General features: G+C 45.7%; 1 protein-coding gene across 1 annotated transcript; it reads right to left on the bottom strand.

Moving 5' to 3' along the window:
* Positions 1-616: 616 nt before the first annotated feature.
* DLST (dihydrolipoamide S-succinyltransferase) lies at positions 617-21,896 on the bottom strand. Its single transcript, XM_072839356.1, has 15 exons — positions 21,760-21,896; positions 21,196-21,229; positions 18,544-18,592; positions 14,895-14,950; positions 14,692-14,766; positions 14,410-14,465; positions 13,810-13,921; positions 11,250-11,405; positions 10,715-10,791; positions 9,743-9,840; positions 6,138-6,268; positions 4,540-4,613; positions 3,967-4,050; positions 3,402-3,569; positions 617-2,090 (listed from the first exon to the last, which is right to left on the bottom strand). Exons 1-15 carry the CDS (start codon positions 21,820-21,822, stop codon positions 1,956-1,958), a joined length of 1,368 nt encoding a protein of 455 aa, XP_072695457.1. The 5' UTR covers positions 21,823-21,896; the 3' UTR covers positions 617-1,955.
* Positions 21,897-22,215: the final 319 nt, after the last annotated feature.

Raw genomic sequence — 22,215 nt, 5'->3', positions numbered from 1 at the left:
TCATTGAACCCATTTCCCCCACCTATGAACTCTAGTTCTACCCTCTGGAGCCATCTGTTCCTGTGAGAGACTTTCACCTAGAGGTGACATCACCACAGGACCAGCAGGTGGGGAACTGTGTGCAAACAGGCTGTTTTCAAGCTCAGACACCCTAGGCCAGGGACCTGTGGTCTAGGTTAGCTCCCCACCCGGCCACTTGCTCCCTGGTGGTGTTCCACCCCAGTCTGTGCTTACCGAGCCCCAGCACCCTGGTATACATGTGGCAACCCAGTCCAAAATGGGACACTAGGAGTTGCACCCACCTCCTTAATCCATCCCAGAGATGCTGCAAGCCCCCACAAAAATGCCAGATGGTAACCTTTGTGAAGTCATCGCCAAGTCTCTTCAAGGGTGTGGCCTGTCAGGCTGGAGGGGCCCAGCCGAAGGAAGCCAGGCACATTCCTGGCAGCGCACAGCTAGGGTTCCACCTGCTATCAAGTTAACACAGGGGGAGCCTCAGAAGTCTGGGATCTCACAGGATAGCCACCAGGACACACTGTGGCTTCCAAGGCTTGGGATGGACACAGCAGCAAGGATGGGTACAGTGGGAACTAAAAGGAGCGTGGAAGCAGAAACCTTTTGAGAACATTTGCCCTTTAATTTGCATTTAAAATCAGTTTCTTTAAATATTTTAGTTACAAGTTCTGAATAGTGAAGACAGAGTAGATGCTGCAGGCACTCAGTATCAGCTCCCAACCCCCTCCTCCCCCAAGCCTTGCTTCTCTGCTCAAGATCCAAAGGGGCACTAAGTGGCTCCTGGTGTCAAGTGGCCACCGCCTCAGGCCTGGATGCAGCTGGATACAAAGTGATGAAGCTCAGAAGCTTCCGTGACAAGTATTTAAACTTGCTCCAGGCAATTCCAATGATTGTACCCAGACCCAAGGGACAGTATCACCTCAGAGGTGTGTTAGCATCTTGGGGCTGGTTTCAACCACGGTCCACCCTCCCCGAGACCCTGCGTTCTGCAGATGAAGCACTTAGGCCCCACTTAGGGCCATGATGCAGAGAAACAGCTGCCGCTTCAGTCCAAGTGCTTCCACCCAGGGCCTTTAAAAGCTCAAATCAATCCAAGCCAGTCCACAGGAAGCCTCCTCACCCCAACTTCACCAGGCTCTCCATCTTGGCACCACACCCTGTCCCACTGCCATGTGCTAGAATGGTTCCAAGCAGCCCAGAAAGGTCAGCACGATCACAGCTGTTATTGTGCCAAAATAGAGCTCTGATGGAGGATGGGCTCTCTTCCTGTCCTGTCTACACCATACTACCTCTGGGGGGGGACTCTGTACCACCCCCTTTAACAGGGACCTACTCCCCCCTTCCCTGAGCCCCTGGCCTGTGCTTCCTGGACGAGGTAGAAGAGACATCCTAAAGTCCATGGCAGCAGAAAATGAACGTGTCCTTTAAGCAGCAAGCAGCACCTCTGGGCCTGTGGTCAATACCTCTACCTAGGTGGAACCAAGTGAGAATGTGCACAGCCAGGCCAGAGGCTGCCGTGAGCTTGGGAGACACCACATCCTCCGAGGCGGCTCTGGAGAACAGACTTTCAAAAGATACAAACTTGATCACATGGTCCCCAGTGGTTTCCCTATATATAGTACACTGGCACAGGGGAGAAGCAACATCACTTTTGCAAAAGACTACTGGGAGAAGGGGAGGAATAGTGATGAGCATCCACTATGGCTCTCTTTCCCTCAAGCCTCAAGATATTTGAGTGTAAGAGAAGGATGGAGAGAGGGGGAGGGCAGCAGAATACCACGAAAAGACCTGTGGGTGCTGGTTACACAGTGCCCTGGTTTCCTTGCTTGAGGCCAACAACATGTGCCTGGCACCAGGGTAGCCTGGGACCCATGAGGGGACAGGGAGAAGACTGGTTTTCAGTTCCTGCATGGTTGGTGTGTAGGGGGTGTGGCTTCCTCCTAGATGTCCAGTAGTAGGACTCTGGGATCCTCTACCGCCGCCTTGATTTTGCGGAGAAAAGTTACTGCCTCTCTCCCGTCGATCAGCCGATGATCATAGGTCAATGCCACGTACATCATGGGCCGCACCTCCACCTACAGACAGGACAGGTTGACAGATTTATCTGCAGCAGAGGAAGCCCCATTGGAAATGGGGAGATGAGAAAGCATAGCCTACAGAGAAGTTCCAGAGCTTTTCCTATTGATGTTGCTTCTGGATACTTATATTTTCAAAGACCAAGGCTTACCCTTAGTGCAAAGTTTTCCCATTCAAGAAAGCTTAACCAAGAAAATAGTTTCCTCTTGTGCCTTTTAAAAACATTCTTGGGCCGGCTGGTTGGCTCAGTTGGGTTGAGCACCCAACTCTTGATTTTGGCTCAGATCATGACCTCAGGGTCTATGCTCAGCGGGGAACCTGAGAAGCTCCCCTCCCACCACACACATGTCCTCCTCTCTCAAACTTTGAGGGGGGAAAAAAAAAAAAAAAAGTCTCTGCTCTTTCATTTATCTGTTGTCTAAAGGAAAACTTTTCCCTTCAATTCTGGCAACTGGAAGTTTCTTCTTTAGGGTCAGAATTTTAAAAAGTAACTAAAGATCCTCAAAGTTCTCTGAAATTGTATGTGAAGTTGGGTATGTGAGCATTTTCAAGGGAGAAGACCTAGGATTTTTGGATTCACCAAAGAGTAACACAAAAAGGTTCTAAACAGGAGTCCCGGAAATATTTTCTACCAGCTTATCTTCTAAAGCCAGCTCAGGACCCTTTAAAACTTCATTCCCTCAATTCCCAGGAAACCACTAAACCTTCATACAACCTGGAACTTCGTAAAGTTCTTCATTGCTGTCCTCTGTTTCCCAGGGGCAAGGACGTTTCCAACTGTGTCCCCACTACCAACAGCACCTAGAGAATGGAGCTCGAGGACCACTCCAGATGAAGGAGCAAGCCACCTCAATTCCATGGTCTTCACACTTTACTTTGTATCAATCATCTGCAGTTTCTGCTTCATTAGGTCTGAGAAGGGGTCAAAGAATTCTGCATTTCTAACAAGTTCCCAAATGATGCGGACAAACACCATTTGAGGATCAATGCCTTAGCTATTAAGGAACTAAGAGATGGGACACCTGGATGGCTCAGCAGTTGAACTTTACTTTCACCTCAGGGCGTGATCCTGGGGTTCAGGGATCATGTCCCGCATCAGGCTCCGTGAGGGAAGCCTGCTTTCCTCTGCCTGTGTCTCTGCCTCTGTGTGTGTCTCTCATGAATAAATAAATAAAATCTTAAAAAAAAAAAAAAAAAAAAAAAAAAAGATACTAAGAGATGGAACTCAGGACAGATTCGCTATAAATTCAGGCATGATTAATAGCTTTCTCTTATCTAGCTGCTAGGACATTAGCAGGGATAGTTCCTACCTTGCCTCCCACAGCCACTGGCCTATCAAAGATGCCGTGCATGCCCAGGATGGCCGACTGAGGGGGGTTGATGATGGGTGTTCCAAAGAGTGAGCCAAAAACACCTCCGTTGCTAATGGTGAAAGTACCACCATCCATATCTTCAATAGCAAGTTCATTCTTTCGGGCCTAAGAATGGAGATTTAATAACTGAAACGTAAGTGCAACCCAGCTTTCTCCACCTAAAGAGAGCCCAGAAGACTTCTGAGACTGACAGTTCAACTTCTAGCTACTGTTCAGTTGAGATGCTTGTAGCCAGGGCTCCACAGAGGATAGGCACGATGCCTTAAGGACCTTTGCTTTCCCCAACAGGCCTCCCAATGTCTTCCATGACAGAAACACGCTAAGCTCTGCCAGAGAGCTAGCCTCTGGCTCCTGGGTGTGACTGCCAGTCTCGGGCTCTGCACACCTTAGCCAGCAGAGTGCAGCTCCCATTCCCTGACAACTGCCCACTGGGGAGCCTGGCCTTCCCTGACTCCTCCTCTCTGACCCAGCAGCTGACACACATGCTGCTTTTCCACTTTACCTTCTCTCCCAGTTCACTGATGGTTCGCTCGATATCTGCGTAATTCATAGCTTCCACATTCCTGATGACGGGAACCACCAGACCCTGATTGACGGTGAAAAGCAGTTTTCAGTTCCAAATTAATAGTATCCTTTTTAACTATAACTCCCTTGTTTCAAGTAGAGGTTCTCCCCTCCCCATCGAGTATCTTAATTATTCAATATGATTCAGAGTCTAAAATACTTAGGCTTGACATTAAAAGAATGTGGTAGGGGGATCCCTGGGTGGCTCAGTGGTTTAGCACCTGCCTTTGGGACCAGGGCAAGATCCTGGAGACCCGGGATCGAGTCCCGTATCAGGCTGCCGGCATGGAGCCTGCTTCTCCCTCTGCCGTGTCTCTGCCTCTCTTTCATAAATAAATAAAAATCTTAAAAAAATAAAAAATAAAAGAATGTGGTATGGTCAAGAGGTTACTCTTTTACTGACTCCCTTCTGAAAAGATAGAATTACAGAAATGTTCTCTCCCCCAAGGGTCTGCTTTTTCATACAAAGTCAGTTTAAGATCAGAGCTCCCCACCTCTTTCCCTAACATACCCGTGGGGTGGCCACCGCGACACTGATGTCAATATAATCCCTATACACCACCTCTTTGGTTGCGTCATCAATCACTGTAAGAGAAAATATAGGTTACATACAACTCCCTAAGCCTAGGCTAATGTGGAAATACTTGCATTAACGAGTGAAAATCCACATGCTTGGTACAGTGTGGGCTGACCAACCAGTTGTAACATCTCCTAAGTGCCCTGAGCCCAAGCATAGGAGCACCCATTTTTAAGCAGCCATCAGAAGGGCACAGTACACTGGTTCACACAGAACAGGTATGCAAGAAGTTCTCTTTAACTAACTCTGCCCAAACCCTCCCTTAACAGAGAATGGCTAGGTTTAAAAAGTGCTCCCAAGGGTCCTCTGGGTGGCTCAGTCAGTTGAGTATCCGCCTTCAGCTCAGGTCTCAATCCTAGTGTCCTGGGATTGAGCCCCATCATTGTGCTTCCTGCTTGGCTGGGAGTCTGCCTCTCCCTCTGCCTTTCTCCCAGCTCATGCTCTCTCTCAAATAGATAAATAAAATCTTAAAACAAACAAACAAAAAAAAAAATAGTGCTCTCCAAAAGACAAATTAGCAAAGGGAGGGGTGGGAGTCCCATCCACTCCACTGCCTACTGTCAAGAGGTGAAGGAAGCCCCTTCTAGGAGACTCCAGAGGAAGCAGGGTAGTGTAAGACAGCAAACCAGCAGCTGAAAATGTAGGTCTAGTGCTCATGAGAAAATACAGGCTTGAGAATCTTTTCCACAGAAAGTCTATGTTGTGTTGTTAGGTCAGCCACCAAGGAAAAGCACATAAAGTGAGAAAGAGGCCAAAAGAACTCGGAAATGCCTACATGTACAGGCGGGCAGAAGAAAGGTATAGAGAGCCAATCAGGAAGTATGAAAAGAACAGAAAAACAAGGAGGTACATACTTGAGCAAAACAAAGACAGCCCTCTACCTACCTAGAGCACAACACACATGAAAAGGACTAGGGCTTCTGTTCCTAGATCTTTAGGGACGCTGGCACTGCTGAGGATTGCAAAAGTGTACTGTCCTCTAACCTTCCAGAGAACAGAGAAGTGTCTCAATAGGAAAGAGAACTGCTTGTTAGGTCAACATTTCAATGACGTAGATGAGCAGAAAGGAAGGAAAATGAGCACCAAGTCCATGAAAAAGGGGCCAAGCCCAAGGCCTTCCACTGAGGTCCATCGACCAGAAACCAAAGGTCACCCTGGAGCATATGCCAAGTGGGGGAATCAGGCCCCAAGATCCTGGGGCCCATAGGAAGGCAGGAGCAAGATAGAACATGAGCTTCCACCCTGACATGAGAAGCCCTGAGAGCTGGGCTCAGAAATGTTTGCTGGCAGAGCAGCTGTCAAGCTATGAATTGGGAAGAAAAACCATTCTGTCCAGCTAGTGGGTAGAAAATCATCATGATATCATTTCAGGAAGGTGAATCAATAAATATCTGGGCAAAGACACTCATGTTTTCACAGGTATGAAAGAAAAGTTTCGGTGTGTTGACCCCAGCTTTCTGTGTGTGGGAGCAAGTCTGTGTTTCTGCACACACCTCCCAGGACTGCTTCAAGTCCAGCCACCACAAACTCACCTGCATTTACAACAGGCTGCTCCTGCAAGGCAAAGGCTGAGGCTTTCACGAATGCTGACATGAAACCTAGTTTGAGGTTATGTTTCTTCAGAAAAGCATCTTTGTGCCGAGCCCTCATCTCCTGGATGTTACTGTAAAAACATATTACAAAACAAAGTGACCACAAAGCCTTTATTCTGACTTTCATACCTGTTTCTAACTCCGTGTACACACTGGGTAAGCATATCTGAGGCCCAAACGCTCCCTTACTCTGGACCATCTACCTAAGTTCAAGTTTTGAAATAGTCCAGCAGAGGTCAATACAATAACCTCGCTTCTCTACAAAACCTGGAATCAAAAAGAATTGGGTCCAATTAGTCTTTAAGGTAGGCTGAGCCTCTTACAAGACTCCTTATTTCACAAGTCACAGAATTCAGTGACAAATAATATGAATAAGAGATCACAAAGCACACCAGTATCCTTGCCTGGATGAGAAAGTGATTTCTAGCTACCCTAAAATCATGAGCTCTCTCTTCTAAAAAAAAATGCTTTAAGCATAAACAAAGTCTACAAGATAAACAATGTTCTTATTATTTGTTAGAATTAGGTCCAAAAAGCCTACCATACCTGATTATGACTTCCTTGTGACATTCTTCCTATCTCCTACTTACTGAAAACAAAAAAACCTTAAAAAAAAAAAACAAACAAAAACCCACAGGTGTTTGGGCTCCATGTGAGCAAAAGCATCCATGACTATATATGGTCAGGCATATAGACCAGTGTTCTGTTAGGCTCATGGGAAAGTCAACAGATTCCTTTCTAATCTCCCCAAAGTTAGTTCCATATACTTGTTCCTTCAAACAGGTGCTAACACTCACCACATGTAAGGGCCAAGGCTGGGCATCAAGATAATAAAAACACCGCTCTTGCCCTTTCTATCAGTTTAATGGATGTGGTTTCCTTGGTATTTAGGAAGGTAGACATGTGTGGACCTAAGCTTTTAAAGTACAAGCAGCTGGAGCTTCTGGGAAGCCTTTGCAATATACACAGCCCTTGGTCATTTAGGATTAGTTTTCCACAGATGTGCCACATACATACTGCAGTTAGTGGGAAATGGCTTCCCCATTATTTTGCCACAGAAACCTCAGTATTTATCGGAATACAGTTCTGTGATGGAAATTGAATTTATCTCAGACCCAAATGCTCAGTTTCCCTTTCTCCCCATAATGGCCTAATTCGTCATTAGCATGAAAGAGAAGATGGTCTAACTTTAACTCCCCCTTCAGACTGTTTGCCTTTGAAAAAGGAAGTTTCCCTAAGGGGGGGGTGGTGCTGATGAGGTTTAAATGTTTGTTTTCCTGAGTCTAACCTTATTTAATGCTAGGATTACCACCCTAAAGACATTACTGGTTCCCAAGACACAAGAGCTGCAGAAGAGGGAAAGAGATGTGATAAACATCTCTGCTCTCAAACCTGCCCAAATGCTATTGTCTGGTCATTAAGTAGTTTCTATTTCAGAGCTCTGCCCTTGGAGGCAGGGCCTGGGACAACAGGGCAGAGGAGAAGGTCTCAGAAAGGCCCCTGATGGGTAGCTGATCAGCACAAGACCCAAGGGCACTCAATCTAAACCACATTACCGACTACAGTGAGACCCCAGGCCATCATTAAGTGACACCTCGATTAGCTGCTGAAACGAGAGACAGCTGCTGCATTTACCTTCCAATCAAACCTGCTGGGCCAACTGCATCTCCCAAGGCCACAAATATTTACATGTTTTGTCTTAAGGAATGAGGTAGAATTTCAAAGTTCAATTCAATTTGTGTACAATTTGGCCCTAATGCACTGAAACATAAGCTGCAGCCTTTGTGATTCATTAGTCAAGGTCTTTCCCTATGTCCTACAAATAGGAAAGAGAAATCTTTGGCTTGAATGACATCCAGTCTTTTAAAGAAGCTTCACAAGAGCGTGGATGACATCTAGTGAAACCGGCCACAGAGCCCAACTCTGTGAACAATACCACAGCATACTGTCCATAAACCACTCGCTTCTCTATGCTTTTCAGATCCCTTCCAAAAGAAAACAAATATCCCTAATGAAAAGTAGGTTAGCAGACTAAACAAGAAAAAGCAGCAAAGGGATGACCTGAAGACTTCATGATTTACCTCCTGAATTAAATATAAACTCTTATGTCTGGCATTCAAAAGATTCTGAAGTATGGATCCAACTTTCTTCCTATTCTTTCCCACATAATCCTCACAGCAGATAATTCTCAAATGTGTCCTGTACTTTCCTGTGTCAGGTTCCTATTATTTATTTTGTCTGGAATGACCCTTCCCCACAACGCTACCTGTGTCAAAATGCTAGTGGACCTTAAGGCCTATTAAAAATATTTCCTCCAGGAAGCACTGTGAGACCTTCCCCTCCCCACCTCTACCCTCCATCTCAAAAAACAAATGATCTCATTCTCTCCAATTCATACTCTGTACCCTTCTGATATTTTTTCTAGATTTAACTTTGGGTATGTGTGGTTTAAGATTTATTTTGGAGAGAAAGAGAGCTCGGGGGTAGGGAGAGGCACAAGGGGCAGGAGAGGGAGAGAAAGAATCCCAAACTGATTCCCCAGTGAGCCTGAGATCCTGACCTGAGCCGAAATCAAGTGTCATTCAACCAAATGAACCACCCAAGTGCCTCTTGCTTTGTGTTTATCCAAATCAAATGGTGAGCTCTAGAAGGGTAGTGCTCTTTTCTTTGAGCACTTTGTATCTTTGTATGCCCCTCAAATACAATATAGCATCTTATACACAGTAAGTGCTCAAACACTGCAAAATTTAACTATATTCTGCTGTTCCCTGCAGTGCTGACACTTGTACACATCAAAACCTTGAAAAAGGGGCAGCTGGGTGGCTCAGTGGTTGAGCATTTGCCTTTGGCTCAGGGCATGATCCTGGGGTCCTGGGATCGAGTCCCACATCGGGCTTCCCACAAGGAGTCTGTTTCTCCCTATGCCCTGTCTGACTCTCTAGGTCTCTCATGAATAAATAAAATCTTAAAAAACGAAAAAACCTTGAAGAAAATGGGTAAGTCAACAGCTCACCAAAGAAATGGGTATACTAAATTTGCCCCTTTGGTTATACATTTTGAGGTTTTTACTGAAAAACACAACTTGCTTTCCATTTCATTATCACAGCTGGGAAAGGTGAAAGCTATGACAAGCCTGCACCTTTCCACCACTCAAATCTGAGAAACTTAGGAACGTGAATCAGGAGCAGTTGCTGTGAGAAAGCAGCAGGGTACTGGTTTCTGACTGAGCGTGCAATCAACTGGTTCTCCAACCCAAGGGCAGGCCCAGCTGCCCTCTCTCTACTTGGCAACTGGACACTAGTCATCAGAGTTTAACACTGTTACCAGCCTCATTTATTAGACATCACAAGATTCAGGTATAAAAGGCTAAGTTTTTTTTAACTTACAGAGGTAGGCAATTAGAGAACGAGACCAGCGGGTCACTCTTTCAGTCAACGAGCAGTGCAAAGTACCTCTTCTTGCTGTTTTGGAATCAACATTAGGTAGTGCTGGGGAAAGTTGAAGTGTTCTCCAAGAAAAAGGGCACAGGGAGTAAGAGTTCTCACCTCATGTCGATCTCATTGAAAGTAGTCAGCATTGCACACGTGTTCTGGGCCTCCTTCAGACGCTGGGCAATGCGCTGCCGCATCCTGTTCATTTTCTCCTGAAAACAGGACAAGGATTGATAGTCTGGGTTCTCTGGACCAAGCCCCCACCACTCATTCTAAGGGGGCACTCAGCTTACAAGGACCAGATGGCCAGACTATGATACCTAAGTACAGGAGCTCCAGGCTCTCTTTTTCCCGTGTGGTGGCCTTGCTCCTCTGAGCAAGGAGGTAGCCAGACAAAAACTACCCACTTAGATGCGACTGAGTTTGACCAAGAGTGGAAGTTCAGGAAATGGTGTGACTTTAAAAATCAGAATCAATTTATGAAAAGGAAGAGTGTGGTGTACGGCTAGTCAGCCCAAGAATCACTACAGATTTCTAGTGATAAAGACTTACATGAGAACAGCTACTTGTGGAATGGAAACAACAAACTTTTGAGGCTATAGTATTTTCAGGAGGTACTCTCAGGCAGAGGAACCCACACTCTTGACCATACTTCCTTGAGGTTTTACATCGGCTCCTGCCAGCTGTTGCTACCATGTAGCCCTCAGCTAAGTGTCCCGGAAGAACAGGAACAGGGCTCACTAAACCACCTCTCTGCAGTGTGTTACTGTGGGAGGGAGGGAGCATATAACTAAGCTCCCATTCCCTGCAAATATTTTACCCACCCAAAGGCAGTTCAGTGGTAGCACAACACGGGGGGGGGGGGGGGGGGGGGGGGGGGGTGGTGCACACACTGGACAAGTGCTCAGAAGACTTGATGTTCTAGTCCTATCATATGTCAAGTATGTAACTATGAACAAGGCACTTCCTAAACTCAGTTTCCATGAACTGCCAACAAGTCAAAGGTAGGCACCACAATGCCCACACTCCACCAATCTCAACACTGTTCCCTCGGTCTCTTCCTGGAAGTGGTCCCTAGAGGCTTACCCGATGTTCTGAACGCAGACCCTTGCCAGCTCCTGGCTCAGCTACTGGAGGGGCAGCAGCGGGTTTCACCGCAGACACTGAAAACGAAGAGAAGGTACAGCTGCATCAGAAAATCAGAGAGGCAGCAGCTCTTTCGGTCCATGGGTCTTGTCCCCATGCTTTAATAAAACCACACTTTTGCACCAAAAAAAAAAAAAGAAAAAAAATCAGAGAAACATTTACTAAGTGCCAGTGCTTTCATACTGTACTGTCACTTAATTCTTAAGACATTCTGAGGCATACTAGTACCATTCCCACTTTACAAACACATGCTCTGCTCAAAGAAGTTAAGAGCTAGCCTAAAGTCACATAGCTGTAAACAGAAAGCTGGGCTCCAAAACCCAGGTTTTCTCATACAAAGTCCCTCCCTTCCACAAAGCAGCCAATGAAGTCTGTTCGGAGCCACGATTAGTCTCAGATTCTGCCCTGTGAAGGAATGTGGCATTGATGAAATGTTCTTCTCCCACACAGAGACACATGGGAGGTGGAGGCTCACCTGGTTTGCTAGTAAGAGGTTGTGAGGGCGAGGGCATTGGTGGCATCTGAGTGGGTATGGATGCTGCAGGGGGAGGAGGAACTGCCGATGTTGCAGGCTCTGCTTTTGGGACTGCAGCAGCAGGAGCTTCAGCGGGCTTGGCCTTAGCAGGAGCAGCTGCAAAAAAAAAAAACAAAGGCCATTGGCACTGTCTGGAATGAAAAGCAACCAAATCAGATGCTAAGCAAGGTTTAGCAGAAAAGCTCCATCTCCAATCCCTTGACAAATGCTAACCGGGTATATACAAGGCACTATGATATGCACACATTGATATAAGGCACCATCCTTCCGTTCCCCAGGGCTCCTATATGTCCTACATTACATAACTGACTTAATTCAGTTGCCTTCCTGATTTCTCAAATACAGACTGATCAAATTTAGAAAGTACTTTCAAAGCACCTACTAAGCCCATGGCAATGTAAACTACCAAGTAAAAGAAACCCAACGGAGGATGTTGATACACATACATAGAAGTAACACATTTCTAGTAATAGGAGTACTGACAGCCTCATCTTCTATTTTAAGATCACATATGGAAGAATTCTCTTAACTATTAAAAAAATAAAAGTTTAAATAATCAAAATCTCATAGTTCAAAGCATTTCATCTATGCTCATAAAGCATTTCATCTATGCTCATAAACCACAACTTTAAATTAGATATTCATTTTGATTTTATCCATCTGTACATATCTGGTTTCATATTTAAATCAGAAAAATATTCTTTTTGGGGGCGCCTGCCTTCAGCTCAGGCAAGAAGCCTGCTTCTCCTTCTGCCTGTGCCTCTCTCAGTCTGTGTCTCTCATGAATAAATAAATAAATCTTAAAATAAAAATAAAAATAAAAATACTCTTTTTAAGGAATGATCAGAAGATGGAAGAATTGATCTTATTCCCTTCTACTGCACATTATTTTCATTCTGGGCTTCTGGTCTTACTCTGATCAATCTCAATGATGCAATCTACTATCTCTCTCCTTAACTATTTTAGGATAATGAAAAAGAAACAGACTTTAGTAGTTACTGAATTTAACTAAGAATCAGAAAAATATTTTCTTATCTAATCTCTCATATTAACTGTAAAATGCCATACAAATTCATTTCCTATTTCTCACTTCTTCCCTAGAGAAAGAGCAACATTCCCTAAAAATGTTAGGAGAGAATAGATGTGAAAAAACCATGCTGACTTCTCCAGAATAGACACCATGAAATATTGCTTCTTACTTTAGAATAGTAGTTCTAAGCCCTTGCTGTGTATCAAAATCAGTTGGAGAGCATTAAAACAAAACAAACTAGGATAATAACCAGGATCTGAAAACCTCAGATTTAATATATCCCTGGACCATGGGGTCTAGGCATTTGTGTTCTACATATATTTTAAGATTTATTTATTTATTTGACAGGGAGCGCACACACAGCAGGGGGAGCAGCAGGCAAAGGGAAGAGAGAGAGAAGCAGGCTCCCCACTCAACAGGGAGCCTGACAAGGGGCTAATTCAGGACCCTATGATTATGACCTGAGCCAAAGGCAGACCCTCAGCTGAGCCAAGGTGCCCCATAAATTTTTTTGTTTTTTAAGATTTATTTGTTCATGAGAGACACAGAGAGAGAGGCAGAGATGCAGGCAGAGGGAGGAGCAGGCTCCATGCACGAAGCCCGATGTGGGACTCATCCTGGGTCTCCAGGATCATGCCCTGGACTGAAGGCGACGCTAAACCGCTGAGCCAAAATAAAAAATAAAATTAAAATTAAAATTAAATTAAAATAATTAAAATTAAAATTAAAATTAAATAAAAGACCACCGCTGAGCCACCCAGGCTGCCCTTTTTTTTTTTTTTCCTTTTGAGACACACACACACAGACACACTATCTTAAGGAGGCTCCAGACCCAGGGTAAAGCTCAATCTCAGGACCCTGAGATCATGACCTAAGTGGAAATCAAGAGTTGGTCACTTAACTAACTGAGCCACCCAGGTGCCCTGCATTTGTCTGTTTTTAAACCCCGATGGGATTCTGATGCCAGGGATGGGGAGGGGGAAAAAAAAAATCACTACCTTAGACTCTTCTTCATTCTATTATATCTTTAAAAAAGGGCTAGCATGGGATACCTGGGTGGCTCAGAGACTGATCAGCTGCCTTCGGCTCAGGGCATGATCCCAGGTCCAGGGATCAAGTCATGCACTGGGCACTCTGCGAGAAGCCTGCTTCCCCCTCTGTCTAGGTCTCTGCCTCTCTGTCTCTTTCTTGAATAAATAAAATCTTTAAAAAAATAAAAAACAAAGGTCTAGCATAAGAAACATACATGGAAAGAAAATTATACGTTTTTTTTTTCTTTTTAAATACTTTTCTTCTAGAACTTGGCATTTAAACTACCCTCTATGTAAATATCACCTGTCTTAGTCTCTCAACTAACAGGAGCTGGAATGCCAAATAACCTCTGAGGTATCAAGGTATTAGTACATTATGCTCAGCCCCAATTCCAAGGGGGAACACTGGAGACCTTGACAACCAGGAGAACTTCTTTACCGCCAGTTTTCCTGAGTGTGAAAAGAGGAGTGCCTCCTTCTACTTTTCCCCCATCAGGTACCAAAAGAGCTTCAATCACGCCATTTGCTGGTGATGGAACCTGCACAGATGTCTAGAAAACAAGGACAGATTGTAAAAGAGTCCAAATCTTTACTCAGTATTAGAAAATTGTCTAGAATCTCAAATATGAGTCACAACACAGATATTAGACTCTGCTTATAGAAACACCAAAGCCACACTTTCAGAGTAATGAAAAGTTAATGCTATTGTGAAGATTCACCCTTTGTCTTTTTTCAGAAACAATGTTCAGTTAATGTGTTTCCAAGTGATACACAAAACAAACCAAAACAGTTCATGCACGTGCACATACACATGCTACAAAACTAATTCTGCTAAAGTACATAATACATATATTGAGAATAATCCAAAATTAAAACTTTTAAGTTTTTCTTTTTTAATAAGCTATTCCAACACTTTTACAATTGAGGTTAGAGCAAGTTAAAAATTATCTTTAAACAGTTCACAAGTCCATTTGAAAAAAAAATTAGGTTAAACCAAGAGGAAACCATGAAAAATTACACTAACATAGGACAAGCCTACCTTGTCAGTTTCAATCTCACAAACCACTTCATCTTCTGCAACAGTATCTCCAACAGCTGAAAAGATAGTCAAAGACTACCTGTTAAGGGGGGACGTCTCCAGTAGCCACAAAATCCCTTTTGATAGGTGTGTTACAAGCCCCCTTTCCTATAGTGTCAGGAAAAATTACATTGCATGTAAAGAAAAGGGAGGAACCCAATTACTGGGGTGGGGGTTGGGGGGAGTCGGCAATGACAATTTTATTAAATATTTAAACTTAAGGAGTAGAGCCTAAAAACTTACCTTTCTCCCACCTGACATCTCCCTCTGTGACAGATTCTGCAAATGCTGGGGTTTTGACTGTAATCACATCATCCTCTAGGAAAAGAGAAAAAAAATTCAAATGTAGTCCGTATTTCTCCTTTTTAATTAAACTCTGTTCATTGTTGCTCTTCCCATTAAAATGCCATTCCCAAGAAGGCAGGGAACTGAAGGCAGGTACTTACTGCACACAGCTGTAGTTCTGAAGAAGCGAACACTGAAGACACTACTGTTGTTAATACTACAGAAAAAACATAAAAAAGTAAACTCCTTTAGCAGGTGAACCACTCACATTGTAGTCTAGACAAGGGACCATGGACCACTTGCCCTTAAAAATCAGTGATTCTCAGCCAGGGGTGCCTGTGAGTGTCATCTAGGGAACCTTTTTCAAAGCCTTCATGTCCAGGCCCCAACCCCAAGGATTCTGACTCAGCAGGTCTACAGCAGATCCTGGATGACTTGGGTACCCAAGGTAGTAAACTCCTTGGGTGAGTCCATAACCCTCTGTTGCAGTGAAATGCCAGCTCGCACAAAATAGAGATTTTTCACTGGGTTCAGTGAAGAAAAAGATAAGCATCTTGGTCCTTTGCACACCCACCAAAAGGAATTAGCCTCCCCATTAGGTTTTTTTTCTTGACCAAATCTAAGTACAATAAATTGTGTGCCCGCAGAGTACCTGCCATTGTGCCACAAACAATGAAATTTCTGTCTGCGGGATTACAGACTGAGATAAGGCAGCAAGATGAGACAATTAACTCGGAATTAAAACAAGGTGTTATAGGCCAGGGGTGGGGAGGGAGCAGAACCACCAAAACACTCCTATGATCTCTCCTAGTCAGTTCTCTTGCCAGCAGGCAGCACATTGGTTCATTCTGGACTCATTCAAGAGACCAAGGGATTTTCTGATACGATACTAACTTCAAATAATGTAAACTAGAGAAGGATACTACGTTGTATGCGCAAACCATTAACGCTGGTTAACTCTGGAGAGTGGGAGATGCAGATATATACAGTACCTATGGTTATCTATTATATACATACACATTTTGGGAGAGTGATCTGGACCGATGGGGACTTTCACTTTCTACACTTCAGCATTCTCAATATTCTACAACAAGCACCTTTATAATACAGAAGTAAAACAGATTTAAGTTGCCATTTGATATTTTCACTTTTGTAATGTCAAAATAACTATAAGATTTATTTAAAATCAAGGGGGAAATGTACATTAAAAAAAAGAGAACAAAGTGACTGCATAAAGTTTATAACCACGTGTTAAGTGTTCATGGACAAGAACTCATGGTAGTTTGTAATCCCCAGAGACTGCCTTGTGGGACACTCAAGAACCTGGAGTGGAACTTGGGGGCACTGTAGGACAAGGGTAAAGTCTTTTTACTGTTGAATCACAAAAAACTGAAATGTTTCAATGATAAAAGGTTTTTTAAAATAAAGTGAGTACTTTATTCACAGAAAACAGACAAAAGACAACACAAAAATAGTTATTAGATTAGGGTGATCTCACTCCTTAAAGTGTTTTTTAAAAAATAATTTACTGGGGCTCCTGGGTGGGTCAGTCAGTTAAGCGTCTGACTTTGACTCAGGTCATGATCTCAGGGTCCTGGGATTAGGCCCTGAGTCAGCCCCATGTCAGGCTCTGTGCTCAGCAGGGAATCTGCCTGTCCCTCTCACTCTCCCTTTTTGCCTCCCCACCCCCCTTGCTTGCTCTCTGATCAAATTTTTAACAATTAACTTTTAAATACTTTTTGTATTTATTGCCTCAAAATTTGTGGTTGTTCCACTTTCCATTTAAATTGCAGGTGGGGTGGGGGTGGGCACTCCAGGGTGGTTGAGTCGGTTACACAGTTAAGAATCTGCCTTCAGCTCAGGTCATGATCTCTGGGTCCTGGGATCAAGCCAGCCGCAGGGCCTCCCTGCTCAGCAGGAGTCTGCTTCTGCTTCTCCCTCTGCCTCTGCCCCTCTGCCTGCTCGCACAAACACCCACACTCCCTCTCATAAATAAAATCTTTAGGGATCCCTGGGTGGCTCAGCGGTTTAGCGCCTGCCTTTGGCCCAGGGTGTGATCCTGGAGTCCCGGGATCAAGTCCCACGTCGGGCATGGAGCCTGCTTCTCCCTCTGCCTGTGTCTCTGCCTCTCTATTATGAATAAATAAATAAAATCTTAAAAAATAAAAATAAAAATAAAATAAATAAAATAAAATCTTTAAAAAAAATTTGCAGGTGAGTAGCACGTTTTGAATCAGTCTAACTTCTAATTTACAAAAGTATTAGATGTCCACTGTATAATATTTGGAAACAGCAAAAAAATGTTCTGTACAGTAAAAAACAGAATCCTTTTATAACCTGTGTTTTCCCAACTTATCATAGCATGAACATGTTAATAGGACACATCTTAACCAATTCCCTGTTGTTTGGCCATTTTGAGAGAAATGTGGGTATACCAGGAATTCTTCAGCATAGATTATTAGAAATGGAATTGTTTCATCAAAAAACATACACAGTTCAGGGATGCCGGAGTGGCTCAGCGGTTGAAAGTCTGCCTTCGGCCCCGGGTGTGATCCCAGTCCTGGGAATGAGTTCCGTATCAGCCCCCTGTGAGGAGCCTACTTCTCTCATTCCCTGTGTCTCTGCCTCTCTCTGTCTCTCATGAATAAATAAAATCACAGTTCAAAGACTTCATGAATGCTAACTTCCCTCCAAATATAACACAGAAATTCATACTTAGTACTAAGTACATCATTTTCTCAATTGAAAAAATCCCATTGTGATGCACAATGAAGGAACTAATCGGTGACCCTTCATTTTGAAGAGGCTCCCTAGCCAAAACATAGCTGGACAGTGGTTTAACAGATAACTAGAGAGCATCCTCTTACCACTACTCTGAAAATACTTGGAATGCAAAGCAGCATTAAGCAATACTCATAAGCAGAAATTAATCTGGAACACACGAGTGGCCTTTCTCCAAACTGTCTTATGCAATAGTAGCATTCTGAAGTAGTCGAAGTCCCAGGACTCAACTGACTCATCTTTTGCTTTTACTATTTCTGAAATAACTATGCTACCAAGAGAATGCTCTAAATCTCCACAATAGGGCAGCCTGGGTGGCTCAGTGGTTTAGCACCGCCTTTGGCCGAGGGCCTGATCCTGGAGACCCGGTCCTATGTCAGGCTCCCTTCATGGAGCCTGCTTCTCCCTCTGCCTGTGTCTCTGTCTCTGCCTCTCTCTCGCTCTCTCTCTCGTTCTGTGTCTCTCATGAATAAATAAAATCTTTAAAAAAAAATAAATCTCCACAAATGTTAATTTCTTTTGGCTGCACTTGTATCCAACCAGAATACTTAATTTTTTTTTAAGATTTTAATTATTTATTTATTCTTGGGGGGGGGGGGGCAGAGACACAGGCAGAGGGAGAAGCAGGCTCCATGCAGGGAGCCCGACATGGGACTCAATTCCGGGTCCCCAGGATCACACCCTGGGCTGAAGACGGTGCTAAACTGCTGAGCCACTAGGGCTGCCCATCAACCAGAATACTTATGAGTAACCTTCTATCTTTTCCCATAAAGAGAGGGTTCCAACCTCACTTTCATTACAGTCTAAACATCTGAGGACAAGCACACTCCAGGACCAGCACCTGACATGGGGCTGAAGCTTAAGGTACATCACACATCATAAACCAACATCAAGGTCAGATCTAAAGACTCAAATAAGCACCTTGATTATCTAGGCCTGGAAGCCAGTGAAGAAAGCAGATGGTCAAATTTAGAACCGGTGTCTTAAATACCCCATGGCCACACATCTGTGCTCCCCAGAAATACTTACACAATCTTCCTGCTGTCAGGGTAACCTGGTCCCTGACATAAGGAGACCCCTGTAAGAAACAAAACAACTCTTAACCAATAACTCTTATACAGGATACCTGCTGGGATTGGAAAAGAAGTCTGTTCACCCCCTAACTCTGACAAAGAGCAAGATCAAACGTAGGCAACAATATAATCTTTATCATGCAGAGTCCTGCTTCTCAATGGCCCAGAGCAACAGGTATGTGGGGCGGGGAGAGTGGGTTTGTGTTTGAAGAAAGGGGAGAATGCTAAGGGCAAGGCCTGAAGTACTTTTATAATCTTATTTACCTTAAAATTCATAAACTGTCATTATCCCTATATGTTTTCATAATAAAACCTCCCTACTCCCTCAAGTGTTCAAATATAATTGAAGCTTCAGAAAGACCCACGATGGCTTATCCTGTGACTACACAGAGCCTAATGTGAGAAGCAGTGGGCATGTTTGGTCTGGGTTTGTTTCCCTGGTTACCTAAAATGCACTGAGCTGGAAGTCTTACTACATAAACCTTAGTAGCAAAGACTGGGCTACCAAGAGCAAATCTTTCAGTTTACCTCCTTCCCATGATCTTCCCAGGAGTCTTCCCCTCTGGTCAAACTCAGCAAGGTGGGACACTCTTTCAGCCTACCAAATGTCCTAATCACAGAAAACTGCATTTCCCCAACTGACAACTAATTACAGCTAGTAACAGCTGTCGCCTCCCATGGACATATTTTTCCAGAGGTCTTATTTTTTTCAGATCTATTAACAACTCTTTTTAAACCCTGGGTTCAGGAAGCACCAGAGGAGAAAGAGCTCTCCCTTGTGCTCCCTCCTCCCCAAAATCTCCAGTGTTTCGGAGTCAAGTAAATCACGTCCGTGTCCAGCCGTCAACGCCTCTGCAGTAGAAATCCCAAGTATAATGTATCTTTGAGCTAGAACTGCCAGCAGCCCATACTGAGTTGTGGAACCCTGAGTCCAAACTAGAGTTCATCCTGCAGCAAGTCTCATTTACATAGTGCTTTTGGGTTTATAAAAAACTTTCACATAATGACCTCATTTTGATTTTCATGTCTCACAACTCCCTAAAGTAGAACGACCATCTGCTATTATTCCCACTTTATATATAAGCAGGGCTTCTGGAGGTTTCAGGGACTAGCCCAAGGTGAAGTCCTGAGCCCCAATGCAAACCCCAAGTACAAGGTTCTTTCCTTTGTCCTGCCAGTCTATAAGTGGAGAAATCGTTTACTTTTAGGATTCCTAGTTTAAAAGAATATTTATTATTGAGAGTCCACTACGAGCCTACACCCTGCTAGGTGCCTATGATCTCATGACTCTCAGAATAAAGTCCAAAAACTTTACCCATTCCTGTCCTGTCCAGCCCTCCCTATCTTTCTAGCCAGACAGGCTTCCTTTCCATTTCTATGACCAGTCAAGTCCCTTCCTGCCTGACAACCTTTGTACAAGCAATTCCCTTTGCTTGGTATATTGTTCTCTTCGCCGACTGTGACATATTCTTTAGAGACTTGACTTAAATGTCACTTTTTCAGAGAAGTCTTTCACTGATATCCTCACCACACTCTCCACCCTTCCCAAGCTGGGCTATATCCCACCCTTTCATTACACCCTGCACTTCTCGCTTATAATCCTCACAAGGTAAATGTGTCCTTCTGTGTGCATAAATGTGTATTTGCTGTCTCTCCAGCTAGCCCATAAGATCTGTGAGGGTAGAGACCATCTGTACCCCTGTCACCCAGCACAGAGCCTGGCACATACTAAGAACTCAAACGATCTGCTGAGCACGAGTAAACGACATCACGGTGGGTTAAGAGTTTAGGCTGAGGAGTCAGGTAGACATGGCTTGACCAATAGGTGGCTGAATGACCTTGGCCAAGGCACTTACCCTTGGATCATGTGTTCGTAAAACAGAGAGAATACCCCCTTTATTGTCTCTTGACGATTAATTGCAAAATGCACAAAAAGCACCCAGAACCATGCTTGGCACACAGAAAACTCAACTCATCCAACAAATATTTATGCCGGATGTCTAAAAAAATTATTGGGATGAAATCTAAATTCCTTCCACTTGCCTCTACACCATCTTCAGCCGCGCGCCATTTCTTCCTCTAACCAAAATTCTCTGGTTAGGTCACTTTTTTTTTTCCAGTTCCAAAACATTGCCAAGCTCTTCCCTTCTGCAGGGACTCTGTCCGCGCTATTCCCCTTTCCTGCTCTACACTGAACTCGCCCTATGTCACATCCCCCGGGGGCTGCAGCTCTAACTGCTCCTACTAAAGAGGGCCCTTTCCTCCACCTTCATCTGTTTCCACCTCAGCACTTAACCAAAATTCATGATCCCTCACTTGCTTAGCCATTTATACTTTGTGTTTTTTTCCCCCAGACCGTAAAGCTCCAGGAGGGGAAGAACTGGTAACTAACTGCTGCATCCCCGGGGAGTGCCTAGCACAGTGCCTGACAGGCAGTGGAAATTCAGTGGACTCCGTGGCCAAACGAATAAACAAACGGCCAGCTGTTATTAAACAGCACTTTGTTTCAGTCCCCGGCGTGTGGAGACACCTCGGCACCGCGGCTTCCTCACGCACCGCTCTGCCCAGGGGAGCATGGTAGCTGACGGCAGGCAAGGGCACAACTTACCAGGCAGGGAACGTCTCCCTAGAGGGCAGTTCCCCTGTTGAGAAAGAAGACATTATCGACGTCACCCGTGATGAAAGGAGGGAAGAAACCGCTTTCTAAGTACAGCCTCGAAGCTGTCCAGGTGCCAGTGACAGGTGAATCCCGGGCCTCCAGAGGGCAAGCGCGACAGCCGGGGGGCGCTCCTTCCCAGCCGGCACCCCGAACCCGCCGAGCTCTCCCAACTTCCCACAGCGCTGGCGCCCGCTGACTACCGGAGGGAGAGGGCGGGCCCTGGATGCAGCCCCGGGACTCCGCCGCGCCTCCTCCCAACTCGGAGTCCCGCGTCCGGACGGGCGCGGCTCTGGGCTGCTCCTCCGCCCCGGCGCGGACGGGGGGGGGGCGCCGCAGGGGTCGGGGCCCGGCTGCCTCGGGAAGGCCCCCCCGGGCCGCCCAGCGCGCGGCCTCCGCGTCCCGGTGCCCTTGGTGCCGGCTCGACCGGCGCGCCGCGCCCCTGCTCCCCAGGCCGCCCCGCTGCCCGCCGGCGGGTTTCTCACCCGCCGGTGCCCCGGCCCGGCCGGGCCGTACCTTCTGGAAGGCAGAGAGCGAACGGCTGAACGCCCGGGACACGCAGCGGGTCCGGGACAGCATCGCGGCGGCGGCGGCGGAGCCGAGGGCGGGCGGACACCGGATATAAGGCCCGGCAGCGACCGGAAGCGGGGCGGGCCGCGGTACCCGCCGCGCGGGGAGGGGTGTTCGGAGCGAACCACTGGCGGGCGGGCGTGGGGGGGCCGAGGGGCAGCACCACGCGGCCCCAGCCTCGGCTCGCGGGTCTACGGCCGGCAGCCCCGCGCCGCGGCGCGCTCTCGGAGTCCGCTGCGCTGCCTGGCGGCCTGGGCCGCTCCTCCCGGGGGTGCCAGCGACCCCCCGGAGACCAGGCCGCCCTCCCGGGCCTCTCCGCGGGGTCGGCTCTGAGCTTGGCGCCAGCCTCTCCGAGGACCCCGGGACCCCGCGCCTTTCTACCTCTGCATGGCCGGAAAAGCG

This window comes from Canis lupus, chromosome 9, assembly GCF_048164855.1.
Source record: "Canis lupus baileyi chromosome 9, mCanLup2.hap1, whole genome shotgun sequence".
In the NCBI taxonomy this organism is placed as follows: Eukaryota; Metazoa; Chordata; class Mammalia; order Carnivora; family Canidae; genus Canis; species Canis lupus.
Note: the sequence above shows the minus strand (reverse complement) of the source record. Positions and strands in the feature narration are given on the sequence as shown.

What these genes read in the sequence shown, in the direction of transcription:
- DLST (XM_072839356.1), bottom strand. Translation starts at nt 21,822, where the DNA reads ATGCTGTCCCGGACCCGCTGCGTGTCCCGGGCGTTCAGCCGTTCGCTC. An exon ending in CCTGACAGCAGGAAGATTGT is followed by an intron (nt 14,951 to 18,543) that starts GTAAGTATTTCT and finishes TTTTTTCTGTAG; the next exon opens with TATTAACAACAGTAGTGTCT. An exon ending in TTCAATGAGATCGACATGAG is followed by an intron (nt 6,269 to 9,742) that starts GTGAGAACTCTT and finishes ATGTTTTTACAG; the next exon opens with TAACATCCAGGAGATGAGGG.